The 18,058-nt window shown below is 44.2% G+C and overlaps 1 protein-coding gene across 1 annotated transcript; it reads left to right on the top strand.

The window, feature by feature from the left end:
- Positions 1 to 3,622: 3,622 nt before the first annotated feature.
- On the top strand, positions 3,623 to 17,892 carry Mrps22 (mitochondrial ribosomal protein S22). Its single transcript, XM_075964908.1, has 8 exons — positions 3,623 to 3,830; positions 6,551 to 6,714; positions 7,866 to 8,030; positions 11,549 to 11,692; positions 12,161 to 12,244; positions 13,845 to 13,990; positions 16,479 to 16,587; positions 17,771 to 17,892. The coding sequence occupies exons 1-8, from the start codon at positions 3,659 to 3,661 to the stop codon at positions 17,864 to 17,866; spliced, it is 1,080 nt and encodes a 359-aa protein (XP_075821023.1). The 5' UTR covers positions 3,623 to 3,658; the 3' UTR covers positions 17,867 to 17,892.
- Positions 17,893 to 18,058: the final 166 nt, after the last annotated feature.

Genomic DNA, 18,058 nt, shown 5'->3' on the forward strand with positions numbered 1-18,058 from the left:
TTTCCCTTCTCAGAAAAAACTGCATCCTTTCTAGAAGACACTATGGTCTCCTTCACCAGGTAACACAGAGGGAACAGAGATTTCCTACTGTAACAGCCAGGGCCCCAGATAGGAGCAGGGTGCTCTCTGGCAGGGCAGCAGCTTTCTCCACCCATGCCCAGACAGTCTCCGTCTCTGCTTCTGAGATCTATTTCCTTTCTCTGAAGATGAGCTTTCTCCACTAACTCATCACTTTGAGGTTTTAAAAGCCTATACCAAGCCCATGAATGTCTTTCTCTTTGCCTGCTGCCTTCGGATCAGGATGCAAAGCTCTCAGCTACTGCTCCAGCACCAAGCCGGTCTGCTTCATGTTATAACGATCAAGGACTGACCCCCTAAAACTGTAAGCAAGGCCCCAACAAAACACTTTCTTTTATAAGGGTTGCTCTAGTCATGGTATCTTTCACAGCCATAGAATGGTAACGAAGACACCAGGGTATAGAAAAAATAACCACTTTGACCTTTCTCTTACCATTGCCTATGGGAAGGAAGCAGAGGGTCAATTCTCTGAGGAAAGGCTTGAGGTGGGAGCCCCCTGCATTCCTTCATTCTCACTTTCTTGACATTTGTTACTAGATAGATGAGTGTTGGAGGAGATCAGGACAGTAGCTCCTACCTGAGTGAAGGCCTTGCCTAGGACTTTCTTCCACCCCTATTCCAATAGCAGATCTTGCAATGCTGTCAACTTCAGAAGGCTGGAGAGATGCCTCAGGAATTAAGGGCACTTGTTACACGAGCAAGAGGACCAGAATTCAGATTCCAGAATCTATGTAACAAGGTGGACATCCATGTATGCCTCTCAACGTGGATGGAAAAGGGTGGAGACAGGAGTATTGCTGGGGCTTACTAGCTTCCAGACTATCCAAGAATGTGTGAGCCCCACATGTCAGAGAGACCCTGTTGTAAAATGAATAGGCAGAGGGTAATAGAGGAGGACACACAGATATCCACAGAAACTCACATTTACAAATAAATAATCTTCTAAAACTCAAACAGAAATACAGGCATGAATTTCCAAAAAGGGAACTTTTATCTGGGAACAAACAAAGATTAGGATTAGAAGAAACTGAGACATAGCTGCATAAACTGAGATGATCTCTGATAAATTCAACAACAACAAAAAAAGTCATTGGTTTTACTAAGACAATCAATCTCAATCATTTTGAAATGAAGGGAGGTGGTTTCTTTTGAGGGAGTATTGTCTAAGAAAGCTGGTAAACAGCAAGGATAACTAGGTAAAGCCAGGCTGCTGGTTAGAGCAGCTCTGCTATTAGTTGTTAAGTAAAGCTATTCTTAAAGACAGGGCAGCCTTTGTGAGTGGACTGGCTTGTGAAGCAGCTCTTGGAGCAAGTGTGCACGACTGTAGTGTTTTCTGTGGCCCTAGACTCCTCTATGGTGGGGTATGCTAGGAATGACTCCATTCTGTATAATGAATTTTCACAGTGGTGAGAGAGGAAGAAAAGAGGTGAGGGTAGGAGTTAAGTCTCTCTATCCAACTAATTCGAACACATGTTTACTCAACATTTTTTTTTTTAGCCAGGCCTTCGGCAAAAGTTCTTAGACATCATCATCTAGGGAAGGAGACGACTTGCACTCCCTAGGCAGTTGGGAAAGAACAGATGAAATCATCCACATATCCATTTGTTATCCATTCACCCACCCACCCACCCATCTGTCCATCATTCATTCATCTACCTATCCATCTATCCACCCACCCACCTATCCATCCATCCATCCATCCATCCATCCATCTATCCATCCATCCACCCCATCTATCTATCTATCTATCTATCTATCTATCTATCCATCCATCCATCCATCCACCCATCTGTCTATCATTCATCTACCTATCCATCCATCCACCCATCTGTCTATCATTCATCTACCTATCCATCTATCCATCCATCTATCCATTATCCATCCATCCACCCATCCATCCATCCATCCATCTATCCATTATCCATCCATCCATCCACCCATCCATCTATCCATCCATCCATCCATCCACCCACCCACCCACCCACCCATCCATCCATCATCCATCTGTCCATCCATCCATCCATCCATCCATCTATTCATTATCCATCCATCCACCCATCCATCCATCCATCCACCCATCCACCCACCCATCTATCCATCATCCATCTGTCCACCCATCCATCCATTCACCCATTCATCATCCATCCAATTATCCACCTATCCTCTCACCCATTCTTCCACCCACCTACCCACCCGTATTCATCCACCCATCCATCTATCCATCATCCATCCATCCGTTCATCCATCCACCCATTCTTCCACTCAAATTTTTGCTTTGCACATAAGTTGTACATGGTCAGGTTAAATATATAATAAGATAGGTAAAGGCATTACCTTCATGTGTGAGAAAAATAAGCAGATGATAAGCAAAATGATCAGAAATTATGGCTTATGAAGGGAAGGAATAAAGTGTATGACTTTGTAGTGGTTATGGGCTCAAAATGAAGAGCTAATATCTGGGGTATGTATGGCAAGTTTGAAAGAAGATCCACAAGCAACTGGATTTAAACCTGCAGGTGGGAGAAAAAGTTGAGGCAGGCAATGCAAATCTATTATTTAGAACCATAAAAAGTAAAAAAGAAAAGGCGCGTATAGCAAAAACTTAACTCTACACCTAGCAAAAGACTCAGACATCTACTTGGGAATAAACTGTTTGCACGGTTTTGCACATGAATGTGTGTGTGTGTGTGTGTGTGTGTGTGTGTGTGTGTGTGTGGTGCTGGGAACTTAACTTGGGGCCTCACACATGCTAAGCAAGTACTCTACTGCTTAGTAATATTGAGTTTTTAATGTATGTACTTTTAATATTTCTCTTGCATGCATGTTTGTACTCTTAATGTTTCTCTTATACAAATGAGAAAACTAAAACTATAAACAAACAAACAGTAAATAAGAGCCAGTGAGATGGCTCAGCGGGTAAAGACACCTGCTACCAAGCCTGCCTAGAGTTTCATCTCTGGAGAGGAGCGACTCTTACAGGTTATCCTCTGACCTACACACACACACACACACACACACACACACACACACACACACACACACACACACACACACACACACACACACACACACACACACACACAATAATAATAAGGTAATTTTAAAAATCTGTTCCCTCATCTGTAATCAGAAAGCAGGAGCGACTCTTACAGATTATCCTCTGACCTACACACACACACACACACACACACACACACACACACACACACACACACACACACACACACACACACACAATAATAATAAGGTAATTTTAAAAATCTGTTCCCTCATCTGTAATCAGAAAGCAGACTGCTGTGGGTTTGAGGCCAACCTGAGCTACATAATGATTTCTAGGCCAGTTTACACTACAGTGTGAGACAGTCTCCTAGTTCATTCCGCACAGCGCTCGCCTTGGTCGCACGAAGCCTCAGGTTTAATCAGTTTAAAAACAAACCAAAACAAAAAAACAAACAACAATAACAAAACGCTTTCCGCGGCTGTTTGGCGCCACCTAGACTACACTTCCCAGCATGCTGTACAAGGCTCGAGAACTGGAAGTTGATCTAGTCGATTCCGGCGCAAGGGGCGGCGGGAAATCATGGCCGCTCTCAGAACTCCGTTGAGGTTGTGGAAGTTCCAGTTAGGCTCTCGGCGAGCAGAGCGAGTCTGCACTCGAGCCGCAACCCAGCGCCACCCCGATGCTCTGCTCGCGACGCGGCCCCAGCCCTTCGAGGTGGGGCAGCCATGCCGCCTGCTCAGCTCCGAGGCAGGTGAGTGTCCGCTAGAGCTCCGCTGCGCGCCTGAGAGACCTAGAGCTTGCTCAAGCAGGAGAAAACTGCGCCCCGGCTTCTTAGACTCAGTCGTCTTCCGTCTGTCCTTGCAGAGCTTTTCTGAGCCCTCCTCTGTTCATTCATTCACTTAGCCAATTATGCTTGCGATGCGCTCTTTGCAAAGCACGACTTACTTTGGGACGTGGGTGCTCTCCTAGTCGAGTGGCAATTGACAACATGGTGATCCCGGCTGCATCGGGCGCGCACCTTAGGGACTTTCAAACTAGGTAGGACGCACAGGGATGAGTTACAGGGAAAAGAGAGCCAGAGCTGCCATCTGGCTAACCATGCTAAAAGGTGAAAATAATTCTGAACGGAGGGACCGCATAACAAGCAGAAGTCCAGAGAAGAAAGTGAACGCAGGTATTTTGGGGGAACCTATTTTGGAGTTAGGATTGAGAGAACCTGAGCAGGTTTCGATGGTAAGCAGCTGGATGGAGAGTGGTGCCAAGCTAGGAAATATTAATGGTAGAAACAGGGTTTTTTTTTTTTTTTTTGAGTTGGGATTGGTGAGTAGGTAAATTAAAATAAAAATGGCAAAGAAGGCAGAACTGTGCTTGTTTTATATTAAATTCGAGGTGCCTTTGTTATCCCGGGTTCAATATACAGCTAGATAAGAACTGAGGAGCGTTAGAGTGAAAACGAAAACTAGGTTGTGCAGGCGAGATTGTCTGGAGAGGGTGTGGTGCTGAGCACCTGTTGTTACGGGATTATACAACAGGATTTTCGTCTCCAGAGAATGTGCTGGCTAGTTTTATGGAATCTTAACATCAGCTAGAGTTAATCTGAAAGGAGGGAACCTCGGTTGAGAAACTGCCTCAGTAAGATCCAGTTGTAAGGCATTTTCTTAGTGATTGATGGGGGAGGGCCCAGCCCATGTGGGTGGTGCCATCCCTAAACTGGTGGACCTGGGTTCTATAAGAAAGCAGACTGAGCAAGCCAGTAAGCAGTACCCCTCTGTGGCTCTGCATAGGTCCTGCCCTGGAGTTTCTGTCCAGATTTCCTTCCATTATGAACAGTGTTGATAAGGCATAAGCCAAATAAACCTTTTTCTTCTCCACTTGCTTCTGATCATGGTGTTTATCACAGTAATAGGAACCCTAAAACAGAATAAATTTCCTAGTGGGGAACACAGTCAAGCAGTCACTTGAGTTTCAAACATGAGTGTCATCTTGATTTCATTTTGGCAGGTAATCTGTGTGTAGGAACGGTTTGTAGTGAGGTCAGAGAAGAGGCAGGGAAGCCAAGGTGAGGGATAAGAATGGCCTTGGCCGGGCTGGAGAGATGGCTCAGTGGTTAAGAGCACTGACTTCCAGAGGTCCTGAGTTCAATTCCCAGCAACCACATGGTGGCTCACAACCATCTGTAATAAGATCTGGCGCCCTCTTCTGGAGTGTGGGCATATATGGAGGCAGAATATTGTATACATAATAAATCAAAAAAAATATTATGTATTTCATAAAAAATAAAGAATGGCCTTGGCCATAGTAATGACAGTGGTAAATAGAGCTAAAAAGAGACAGTCAACTAAAATGCTGTATTCATGTTCAATTTTGTAAAAAAGGATCATTGCAATATTACTTGACAGGGTTACTGTGAGCGTTGATTCTGCCAAGTGTGGTATATATTTAGCTCAGTAAGTACTGCATAGTAAATATCTCATACATGTTAGTAATAACCACTCCTGCCATTTTAATTGCTTTCTTGGCTGGATGTGGTGGGTATGGAAGAAATCAGGAATAATTTTAAGATTTTGGACAGAGTCACCCAGTGGATGGTGCTGTGATAGGGAACAGTAGGGAAAGCAGGCATGAGAGCAGAAAAGGCTGGGGGAGGTTATGGTTTGGCAGTATCGAAGTAGAGATGAGATGTCCATTGGGTAGTGGATGTCGAGGCTCTTGGCTAGAGATTGGGGCTTTAGAGTCCCCAGGAAATGGATGTAATCAAACCATAGGAAGCTAGGAAAGCCCCCAGTGAGAATCCGAATAGAGAGAAAAGGAAATTGATTAGGATCCCGCAAGATACCAGCAGCTATAGGACTAGTGGCAAAGAGGAGCCTAGGAACAGAAGGCCCCTTTTCCTGGTGGAAAGAGAAGATGTTGAGAGACCAAGGATGAGGGAAACTGCATGAGTCAGAACTGAGCTTAGATTGGAAGTAACTGAGGCTCCAGGACCAGTGACCCTGCTTAGTCCTTCCTCCATTCTTAATAGCTAGTTATCTTTGGCTTAGCACTGGCGCCCTCATCCATAAAATTGGAGTGTTAGGATCTATTTCATGGACGTGCTATGTCTGGCTTCTAGGAAGCGGATGTGAGGGCTGAAGTGTAACTGTGTGCTGTGTGACAGGTCCTGGTTCTGTTTGCACTGTCTCCAAAATACCAAAAAAAAAAAAAAAAAGAAGAAGAAGTAGGAGTCTGAACGGTAACAGTTCTTGTTGTCTTCATTTTCCAGCGTCCTCTTGGCAGAGTGTTTGCTTGTAGTGGTGGATGTTCAGGAAATTTTAAGTGCACGTTAAATAAATGAGAGAATCTCATAGTTATTAGCATCACGTAATTCTAAGGTGTATTCTGTACAAATGGTTTTTACTGTTAACTTTCCCATTTAGACGTCTTGGCTTGCTGTCATTGTCAGCTTCTTATTACTGAAATCTATTTTAACAGACTCTGGTAGCTCAGAAGTCAAGAAACCTACATTTATGGATGAGGAAGTCCAGCGTATCCTCACCAAGATGACAGGCCTGGACTTGAAGAAGACGTTCAAGCCTGCTGTACAACCATTGAAGCCACCCACCTATAAGTTGATGACCCAGGCCCAGCTGGAAGAGGTATGTCAACCCCGGAGTATTGACAGAATACCTGTGATTCAGGGTGATGAGACTCAGAGTTCCCTGCGGATGCTCAGTGCTGGTCCTCCGTAGGCGTGGGTGAGAGGAACGAAGTGTGAGTAGGGAGGCAGAGAGGAGAAGGGGTGTGACCACAATTGAGCAGGTGTCCAGGCTGAACTCCTCCCCGCCCCAAACCAGCCTGCTCATCGTTCATCTTGCCTACTCCAGCTCCCTTCCTGGAGGAACTTCTGCTATGAGTTGCCGTGGAGCTAAAGGTTTGGTGACATTAAAAGTCTGGGTCTTCTGGAATACACCGCTGTAGGAATATAAGAGACAGCGATGCTTCCTCCCGACTCAACAGTGACATCACTACCCAGGAGCGTGTTGGAAGAAGAGTGACACTTTGCTTTTCTCCCTGCAAAGGTCATCAGTGGAAATAATGTGGCATAACGCAGTGTAGTCCCTGGCTGAGAATGGAGGCTTCGGAGCTCAGTTCAGACAGCAGCGCTGCAGCTCCTAGTGCTTACTCTTCTGTGAAACTCTTGTTTTCTGTCAAACAGAGATGTTTATAATGGCACCAGGCTCCTGTAGGTGTGAGTTATTGAGTGAAGTCAGTAGTTTGATTTTCTTTGTTTTATGTGTATGGGTGTTGTGCCTGTATGTATGTAGGTATACCACGTGCATGCCTGGTACCCATGGAAGTCAGAAAGAGGGCACTGGATCCTTGGGACTGGAATTATAAACGGCTGTGAGCCATCGTACCATGTAGGTGTTGGGGACTGAATCCAGGTCCTGCAAGCCATCTCACCAGCACCCGTTTGAAGTATTTGAATGATGTCTGGCACATAGTGAATACTGAAGAAATACAGGCTTGCTGTGTTCTAAGCATCTCTTGCAGCCTGGCTCTGTCTCACGGCAGTCCTTGCTGCTTAGGTGGTGGGTGAGTGGTAGCTGGTGGTAGCTGGTGTTGTGTCTTGTCACACCAGAGGAAAGGCCAGGCCCCACCAGTCCAAGTCTGAGTTTTCCCTCACGGGTTCATGGCTGCAGCTTCTTTTCTGTGTAGTCATCAGCATCTTTGATGAGTGCCTGTTTTTATCGGGTGATCCCTTTGGACACTGTACCTTTCCTTCAGAGATGTTTTGTTTCCTTAGGCTACTAGAGTGGCAGTTGAAGCAGCTAAAGTACGGTTAAAGATGCCACCAGTTCTGGAAGAACGAACGCCAATAAATGATGTCTTAGCTGAGGATAAGATTTTGGAAGGAACAGAAACAAACAAATACGTGTTTACTGATATATCATATAACATACCACATCGGGTGAGTATATGCTAGACTGCAGAATAATCTTTGAAATGCCATGAGGAGATGGGTCTGAGGCTCAGATGATGTGGCATCCCTCTCTCTGAAGTTCAGAAGCAGAGGGCCTCTGAAGAGGCAGGAAATGCTGGCAATTCCACATCATGGTGTTACCATTTCTTTACATACTGCGGACTTGGTGTATTGCAGACTGATACCACAGCCCTGTGCTGGCTAGTTTATGTCAGCTGGACCCAAGCTAGAGTCATCTGGGAAGAGGGAGTCTAAATTGAGAAAATGTCCCATCAGATTGACCTGTGGGCAAATCTGTGGTGTCTTTTGTTGGAGGAGGGGCTGCTTGTTTGTTCTTGGCCACTTAGCCCCGAAATTATCACACAAAAACTATATTAATTAAATCACTACTTGGCCCATTAACTATAGCTTCTTATTGGCTAGCTCTTACATATTAACTTTACCCATTTCTATTAATCTGCATATCATCACAAGGTTGTGACCAACCAGGTAAAAGTTCCAGCGTCTTTCTCGGGCGGCTCCATGGCTTCTCCCTGATTTTGTCTTCTTCCTCCCAGCATTTTGTTTAGTTTTCCCTGCCTAGGCTCAAAGCAGTTCTTTATTTATTAACCAAGAAAAGCAACCTCACATACCATCCTTTTCTCGATTGATGTAGGGGACATAGCTCATTGTTGGTGGTGGCACCCCTGGGCCAGTGGTCCTGGGTGCTATAAGAAAGCAGGCTGAGCAAGCCATGAGGAGCAATACAATAAAAAGTGCTCCTTGATGGCCTCAGTTTCAGTTCCTCCTTCCAGGTTCTTCCCTTACTTCCTTCAGTGATGTATGTGAGCTGAAAGTTGTAAGATGAAATCAAACCTTTCTTTCCCAGATTGTTTTGGTCACGGTGTCTTATCACAGCAATAGAGACCTGAGACACGTGTGCTAAGACACAACAAGGCGAGTGTGGCCAGGCAGACAGCAGTGGCTGAAACCGAAGACAGTGAGCAAGACGTTCTTTTCCCCTAGGCTGTACTGATTTCCTGCTGAGACCTAAGGAGAGGATTGTTTGGTGTTTTCTCATGTGTGTGTGTGGGGGGGGGGGGTCATGGCACCCTTCTTCTTTAATTTTAAGAATATTCCTTAACAGCATCATACATGTGGATAATGTGTTTTTGGTCATTTTCAGTCTCTAGACTTCTCTCTTATGCCCATTCCTGTTTAAATCCTTCTTCACCTCAAGGAGTCGCTGTACTTTTCTCTGGGTTGTGTTTGTGATCTGCCGAGTTCATCGGGGTTCCTTCCTTGAGCTTGAGTGAGAGGGTATTTACTGAAACCAGGGCAACTTTTTCCATGTCCAACACTGAAGAAAGTGGCATCTCTTTCTTCCCGAGCCACCGTAACTACAGTAGACACTGTGCCAGCCAGTTCTCATGAAGGAGGGAGCCTAGCTGAGAAAATGGTTTCATAAGAGCTGCCTGTAGGCAAGCCTGTAGGGCATTTTCTTAATAAGTGATTGATGGGGGAGGGTCCAGCCCAGTGTGGGTGGTTCCATCCCTGGGCTGGTAGTCTTGGATTCTATAAGAAAGCAGGCTGAGCAAGCTGGTAAGCAGCACCCCTCCATGACTCTGTGGCAGCTCCTGCCTCCAGGTTCCCGCCCTTTGGAATTCTTACCTTGGCTTCCCGTGATGATGAACTGTGATGAGAAGGTGTGAGCTACATAAACCCCTTTCTTCTCAACTTGCTTCTGGTCATGGTGTTTACCATAGCATTTGAAATCCTAACTAAGACAGAAATTGTTATCAGGATTGTGGGGTATTGCTATGACAGACCTGACCATGTTGTTTTGGGGAGGATCGTCGAAGGTCTTTGGAACTTTGGGTTAGCCAGTGAGTGTTGAGAGTTCAGTGGGCTGTTCTGTGGGAGCTTGGAAGATAAGACTGTTGATAGCTCTGCAGACAGTTGTGGCCTGGCCTGAGGTTTGAGAGTCACGTAAAGACTATGGAGGCTGTTGCATATTTGGAGTTAAGAATCTGTGTTTCTGGTCAGCTGGGGCTGAAGAATCAGTCATGATTAACAAGAGAACAGCACCACTTTGCTTTACTGGGGCAATTGATGCTGGTCAGCTGGGGCTGAGAAATGAGCAGTGGTTAGGGAGCGAGCAGCATCCCTGAGGTGAACTCTCCAGGGAAGTGTTTTCTTCAGCACACAGTGCAGTCCCAATGTGGCAAGGGACCCAGCATTTTGGAGATGACTGGAGTGGAGCTGTCCTGCTCGTAAGAGACCGTCCATGTGGGGTACAGAGAGAACCAGAGAAGCGACCCAGGCCCTTGGGGGAGCCCGGATCACTGAGTGGATCCTGGGCATCAGATACTGAGTTATTTATGCAGTGGAGTTTGGTTTTTCTGTGTTTAGATTGTGATTGTGCACTGGTTCTTTCCTCTCGAAGTAAAAAATATTTATTTTTACAGGAGTCCACAGTTAAGGGGCTTGAATTTTTAAAAGAGATTTTGAAGTTTCACTTTGGATTTTTAGAGACTGATCTTTTATGTTTTATGCTTGCATAGATGTCTGTGCACTACATGTGTGCAGTGTATTACAGGGCCCAGAAGAGGGCATCAGATCCAATAGAACTGGAGTTGATTGACAGTTGTGAGCTGCTAAGTAATGCTTGGAATCAAACCCGGGTCCTCTGGAAGAGTAGCTAAGACTCTTAACCACAGAACCCCCTTTCCAGCTCGAGACTGAACTTTTAAAGTGTTGGCATTTATAAAGACTCTGTGTTGTTGAGGGGTTTCTGTCCTGCCCAGTCCTTGTTCTGCCATGTTCCCGCAGTTGTTAAGTCCCAAAGAAATCACACTGAGGTCTATATTAATTATAAACTGATTGGCCCGTTAGCTCAGAGATTCCCCCTGCCTCTGCCTCCCGAGTGCTGGGATTGAAGCTTTGTGCCACTACTGCTATTTTTCAACAATATGAAAATCACTAACTTCTCATTGGATTTTCCACTTTTTAGTAAAACCACAGGAAGTTTTGCCAATACTTTTCAGATATCATTGTTTCCACTTTGTTCCCAATTGCCAATTTAAAAGAGAGATCTATTGTCTAAATACAGCAGCTTTTTATAGAGAGTGATTTGTAGTTGGGCCACAGAATACATACATTCTAGTGCTGCCAAACGCTGAGGTTAGGAAAGTGATCCCACATTTCTTGTTCTGGTCATGCGTGTTTATGGTTAGAAGACAGGGTTTAACTTTGTCTTCATCTGCGGGCCAACTTCTGGTCACATTGCATCCACAGTCAGGAGGCAGAGGGCTGAGTGCTGTGCAGTCCAGGGCCCAGCTCAGAGAATGATGCTGCCCACGTTAGGATGGGGCTTCCTATCTCAGCCTAATCTACACAATGCCTCACACACACCCCTACCGCTTGTCTCCAAGGTGATTTTAATTCCTGCCAAGTTGGTAGTATTAGCTATCACAAGAGCTGAGCGGAAGTCTTCATAACTTGTATCTGACTACTTTCTGTTTCAGGAACGTTTTATTGTTGTTCGAGAACCAAGTGGCACACTACGCAAAGCTTCGTGGGAAGAACGGGACCGGGTGATACAAATTTATTTCCCGAAAGAAGGTCGTAGAGTTTTGCCACCAGTAATTTTCAAAGATGAAAACCTTAAGGTATGGTGAATTCCATTTCCATGATGGTCATTTGTTTGTTGAAGCTGTGGGCCCTGGGGCTGCTGGCATTTCATTATGGTAAACACGGGTACTAATGTAATAGTAACTTGATGGGGGCTCTCGTACAGTTAATTTAGTTGGGGTTTGAATCCAAGTGTGGCATTTACAAAGCTTGTGCCATTTTTGTATGCTTTTTAAAATGTATTTATTTTGGTTTTTTTGAGTCATGGTCTCACTATATAGCTTTGACTGTTCTGGAACTCACTGTATGGACCAGGCTGGCCTCAAATTCACAAAGATCCTTCTGCCTCCACCTCCCAAATACTGGATTAAAACCATATCCAGCTCCCTATATGCTCTTGATTGGCATATAGGTGGTCTCTATGTTGGATAGGCCTGACAAGGTGTCAGGACAGATGATAAACTTTTATGTTCTCTTCTGATTGCCATTTTGCTTTGTGGTTTTAGACCATGTACAGCCAAGACCGCCATGCTGATGTCCTCAATCTCTGTGTTGCCCAGTTTGAGCCAGATTCCACTGAGTATATCAAGGTAAGTGTATTTAATAGTTTCCAGAGTGGGGTTTAAATATGGTTATGCGAAGTAACATTTGAAATCGGCTACTGGCTTTGATGAAGATGATAGGAAAGGGAATTACCTGGAAACTTACTGAGTACATGTTTTATGCTTTCGGCCATCTTTAAGAATAAGGAAGTTGGGCTTAGAGAATGAAACAGCTTGCTCTGAGTTGCGCTGCTGTTATGGTAGGTTTAGGACCCAGATGATGACAAAAGCCTTTTTTCTTTTCTATTCATCTTACAGGAACAGTTACCCACTAAAATTTGTCAAAGTGCAGTGTATACGGTACTGTGTGTACAGTACAGCTTAGTGAGGATGTGTTCATGAGAACCTGGTTTTGTGGGCAGCAGAGCTGATGCCGGAAACTAGGCCTGCACTCTGTCAGTGATGTGCTGGGATGAGACAGTATGCAGATTACTGCCCCTTCCAGCCTGAAATGTTAGATGTTAAGAGTACTCTCAGGAAAGGCTTCATAGGGGGCTTGAAAAGGGCTCTAGAAGGTCAAGGAATGGTGTGAGTGAGGGGTGTTTGGTGAATAGAGTTGTTTCAGAGTAGACAGACTGAGCTGTAGGTAGAAAATAACCAAGTAAGCTTGAGATGTGGCCAAACATCTAGTTTGTACGTACGCATAGCACATTTGCAGGGGGGTGGTTCAAAGTAGATGGGCTGTATCACATGTGACTCAGCACTAGGTGAGGAACATGGTCTTCATCAAGAAGTTCTAAACCTTTCGAACAGGGCTGGAAAGAAGGCTCAGTAGGTAAAGTGCTTGCTGTGTGAGCTTCAGAGTCCCAGCACTTAGTAAAATCCAGTCACTCTCTAACTCCTGTTGGAGTAGGCAGAGACTGGGGGACCCTGGGGACCTTGTTGGCCTATATACTTACAAGAACACACACACACACAACCGTTTTGGACAGAAATGCCCTCAGGAAGATTTGTCTGGAAGGAAAACTGGATGGCATGGGTGAGCTGGGAGGGTAGAGGAGTTGTGAAATGGGGAAAGAGCAGTTAAAAAAAATCCTGCTTTCTTCCCAGAGATCAAGAGATTTTAGTCACTATTAGTGGTCATAATATATCATATTTGTGCTTACTTAAGATTGGCTGCTCAAGAGTAGCTGACAAAGCGTTTTAGTGTTTGCTGTTGTTTGCTCTAGGCTACCACACTCTGTAGTAGGGAAGACAGATTTGCTGTCATGTAGGCAAATCTCTTCCTGTATTCAGGCCAGAGGACAACCTTGGGTTCTTTGTGTTCTCTGTTTTGAGACAGGGTCTCTCATGGATCTGGAACTTTGCGTGGTTGGCTAGATTAGCTAGCCAATGAGCTTCCAGGGACCCATCTTGCCCTCACTGGGAATATAACTGTGCCCACCACATAGGGTTTTTATGTGGTCTCTGGGTTTCCTACTCAGGTCCTGCACAGTAGACAAGCACTTGACTGAGTCGAGGCTGGAAAGGCAGCATGCAGCTTGCAGGCAGACCTGGTTGCACTGACTGGTGGCAGGATTCCTGCTAGTTGGTCTGAACCACGTGACACTGCTCATTTTCGATTTCTCTCTGCCTTTCCTGTGGATAGGTTCATCATCAGACCTATGAAGATATAGACAGACATGGAAAGTATGAGCTTCTACGTTCCACAAGGCACTTTGGTGGCATGGCTTGGTATTTTGTAAATAAAAAAAAGATTGATGGTTTGCTCATCGATCAAATCCAGAGAGACTTGTGAGTATGATCTGAATAATTAAAACAATTGTTTATTGTCCAACAGTAAATCAGTATTTTCCAGTGCATTGTTGTTCAGTGATAAATGGAAGTTTGCACTTATCTCCATTTAGATGCGCTTTTCTAGGTGTTGCTTTTGTTATATAATCATCTAGATTGTTAGAGAAAGTATGTGATTTTGGATCTTAATATAGACTGAGTTTTTACCCTTCCTTGCCAGTGTTCCTGGGCACTGGTGGGTTTTTCAGGCACTCAAAGGTATTACATGGGAATTGTAAAGAAGTAGATGCAAGATCTCTTGGGTGCTTATATTCTGGCAGAACTACCCTACCCAAAGGGCTTCCAGGAAAGCATAATTAACTTATAAAAATAGCATTTTTTTTTAAATAGCCCATGCTGTTGAGAAGCTTCTAAGGTTTCAGAAAGGTTATTTTCAAGTAGTGTATTTACACATTGAGGTCTGCCTGGGTGTGGTGTTCATGGGTACAGAGGTGGGAGGATCTCTTGAGAGCAGACTGGTCTACTTAGTCAGACCCTGTCTAAAAACAAAAATAAGTTGATGGTTGGTACCTTTAGTTGACCAAGTTTCTTGTTATTTTTTAAAAGATTATTGTCATCTTGTAAAATATATTTCAAATATAGTATACAGTTAATCGACTACTGTATAGTGTAAAAATAACTACGCTGGTAAACTTAAAAGGTTATTGCTGTGGTAGGGAACTAATCTTTGTATTTTGGTGGTCTTCTTGTAGTATGCTATTTGAGATAAAACTGGAAAGAAAATAGTTCTGCACATGAAGTGAAAAAAATCTAAAACCACAGGGAAAGAAGCCAGCATGGCTACTGTGAGAGAACTAACTTTCCACAAAACCCTTGCTGGACTCTGAGATTGAATAAGAGTGTCAGTAGTCAATCCATCCTCAGACTGTAGAAGTGTCTTACTTGCAGTTTGAACATCATACACCAAAGGTTCCACTCGTGTTGTTTCTCATCAGGACAACTTTCCTAATTATTTCCTGGCTAGCTCGCTTCATCAGCACATACAGTGTGATTCAGTTCAGAAGGCAGCAGACCTCCCTCATTCCCTACCAGCTGGCTTAGTTGGGGATTACTTTCTGATTTACATGGCCTATGAACTCTCTCCTCAATCTTCTCAAATGCAGACATCCTGAGCTTAGTATAATGATAGCATAGTTTAAGATATTGAAGCTAAAGTATGTAGTAGTATGTGTATTCTATTACTCCTTATCGTGTAAGAGTTACAGCTGCAGTTTTCCATGCCTGCAGGCAGCTTTTTACCTAACGATTCTGGACAGTGAACTGACTGCAGAGCCCAGGCTGGACAGTAGAGGGTGCACTCTTCACTGGACAGAGACCAAGTGACCAATCCAGTACTTAGGATTCTGCACCCTCTTTTAAGTTATGTTTGAAAGTTTAAGTGTAGAGTGTTCGGAAAGCTACATTTAAATTATTGAGACAGACACAGGCAGGCATTAACTTGAGCATTAACTTGACATGCATTAATTTTGACATGTGTAAAGAACCCGTAGAGCCAGCATGCCCAAGTTGTAAATGTTTTCTACTTATAGGGGAGAGACATTTTGTTGCTACCTTTATTGAACTGATTATAGTAAGCTTGATAAATAGGAAATGGCTATTTCAACTTTTTTGCCCCAGAAAAGCTTGTTCAGTATGAGCAGAGCTGTTTCCCTGAGACGGTCTTTTCAGTAACTGAGAGGAGCCCAGAGCATCTCTAGGCCATTGTGGTTTCAGGCATTCTGTGCTCCTACTGTCTCTCAGCTCAGGTATTTAGATAGTGGGACTGGTCAAAGGGGGATAGCTTTGGCATAGCAGTGAATTATGATGGCCTCAGCCCTACCTCACCACCTGGAAGCCAGGGGCTACATTCACACAGCAGTGTCAAAGTGTGAACACTTGGAGATAATTTTATGTCTTCCCAACCTTCGGCTTTGAGGTGCATGTGGACAGAAAGTGTGCACTATGGGAAGATTGTGACTGTTAGTTTTGTGGACAGCTAAGAGAATCTTCATGTTGATACACTGTCTAGCTATAACCTCCAATGTATAAAGCAGAATTTGTAGCCCGAGTAGGAGCAACCTGTTTTATGTTGCCTAAGTGGACTGGCCTGGAAATCCTCTACCACTAGGAATGAATGTTGTTTCCGTGGGAAAGGATATTCCATCTCCCAAAGGACACAGCCATATTTTCATAGAGTGGGCACTTCCTGTATTGCCTCTTGCCTTACCTGCCTCCTAGGCCAGAGGATAGCTTTGTGGACTTGGTTTTGTGCAACAAGTACCTTACTCGCTGAGCCATCCCTCTGGCTCCTTCAAATACTTTTGGAATTACAGAACTACCCTTTCCTTTAGCAGAGTGAAGTCTGAAATGTAATTTAGTTTGGAGTTGACAAACACTGCAAGACTGTGAGGCTGCTGAGAACCCTTTGGTAATGTTCTTTCATTCTCAGGGTTGATGATGCCACCAGCCTGGTCCAGCTGTATCACATGCTCCATCCAGATGGCCAGTCGGCTCAAGAGGCCAAAGAGCAGGCTGCTAAGGGAGTGGATTTAATTAAGGTAGAGTCCTTTTTGTCAGTTTTGTGGTAATGATCAAGTCGGGAAAGATCCAGAAATGGGTCATATTCAATAATACACAGTTGTGACTGACTATGGAACATTTTGGGTCTTGAAAACATTAGTATGACTATAAGCCCCGTATTTCTTCTACCTGGATGGGGGCATTTGGGGAATCGTGCAGCACTCTAGATGGCATGGTAGGCCTGCTGGCAGCTCCAGTTGAGAGGTTCAGGTAGTGGGAACAGCGTGTTCTTTGGAGCATTGGAGTCCGTGCTGCACTGAAGGTAGTCAAGTCCCCACAGGCACCAAGCAGCCTCCCCTTAGTGTAGGCACATCCTTATCAGGGCTGGAAAGGGCAGGTGTCAGGAAGCCTTGGTTGTATGATCACTTTCCAATTGTACACCTCTCAAACCATGGACTCCCCAGATTTATCCTCATTGCTACATTGAAAGGGTATGTTCATTTGGGAAGGGAAGGTCACTGAAATTTGCCATTTGGGTTTTGCTTATTACAAAAGCAGTTAGGCTTCTTAAGGACAGAGGTGACGTGTGATGCCTGTAAGAATAGCATAAAAACTGGTACTCACCCTGACTTTCTGTGCTAAACCAGGGAAAGCAGTATTTTTTGGGGGGGAAGGGGTTTTCAAGACAAGGTTCTCTGTAGGTTTGGGGCCTGTCCTGGAACTAGCTCTTGTAGCCCAGGCCTCCTTGAACTCACAGAGATTCACCTGCCTCTGCCTCCTGAGTGCTGGGATTAAAGGAGTGCAACACTACTGCCCAGCAGAAAGCAGTATTGTTTTGGAGAAAACTTTTTTTAAAAAAAAAAAAGGAAAAAGGACATTTTTGTAATGAAAAGTAAGCTTGTCATCTCTGCTGTCTAGGATTCTGTTGAATGTAATGGCTTTCATTTTGATTTAGCAGGAGGTACAATGGCAGGGTCTTAATCTTTTAATACAGATGAAAGCTGTTCTGGGGTTTAGAACTAGTATTGCTGCAGTTATTGGACACAGTACTTCTGTCTATATAAACTTACTGCTTCTATTCAGGGAGATTATTGTGACACAAAAACCTTACTGGGAATGGTTTTCCTACTGCAGAAATATTCATGATGTCTTAAAACTGATATACACTTGGTATGGTATCCTGTTGCTCTAGAACTTTTTTTTTTTTTTTAATTTCAATAGGTCTTCGCACAAACAGAAGCACAAAGAGGAGCATATATAGAATTAGCACTCCAGACTTATCAAGAAATAGTCATCGGCCATTCTGCAGCGTCTTGAGAACAATTAAAAATACTGTAATTTGTTTCTGCCTTTTAAAGTCTGAAAAATTTGTTATCCTACTCGATTTCTGCACAGCACGGGGATAAGTGAAGTGTATATTGGAGTACCTGGTGATGAACTTCTCTAATCACGTCAATGCAGGGAAAACAAAAACCACTTCCAGAGTACCAAAGTGTTGACAGCCCAGCT

This window comes from Microtus pennsylvanicus, chromosome 3 (assembly GCF_037038515.1).
Source record: "Microtus pennsylvanicus isolate mMicPen1 chromosome 3, mMicPen1.hap1, whole genome shotgun sequence".
Classification (NCBI taxonomy): Eukaryota; Metazoa; Chordata; class Mammalia; order Rodentia; family Cricetidae; genus Microtus; species Microtus pennsylvanicus.

Bases quoted from the DNA above. Each gene is read 5' to 3' on its own strand.
- Mrps22 (XM_075964908.1), top strand. From the start codon at position 3,659: ATGGCCGCTCTCAGAACTCCGTTGAGGTTGTGGAAGTTCCAGTTAGGC. The intron at 6,715-7,865 runs GTATGTCAACCC...TTGTTTCCTTAG, and splicing joins CCCAGGCCCAGCTGGAAGAG to GCTACTAGAGTGGCAGTTGA. The intron at 11,693-12,160 runs GTATGGTGAATT...TTGTGGTTTTAG, and splicing joins TCAAAGATGAAAACCTTAAG to ACCATGTACAGCCAAGACCG.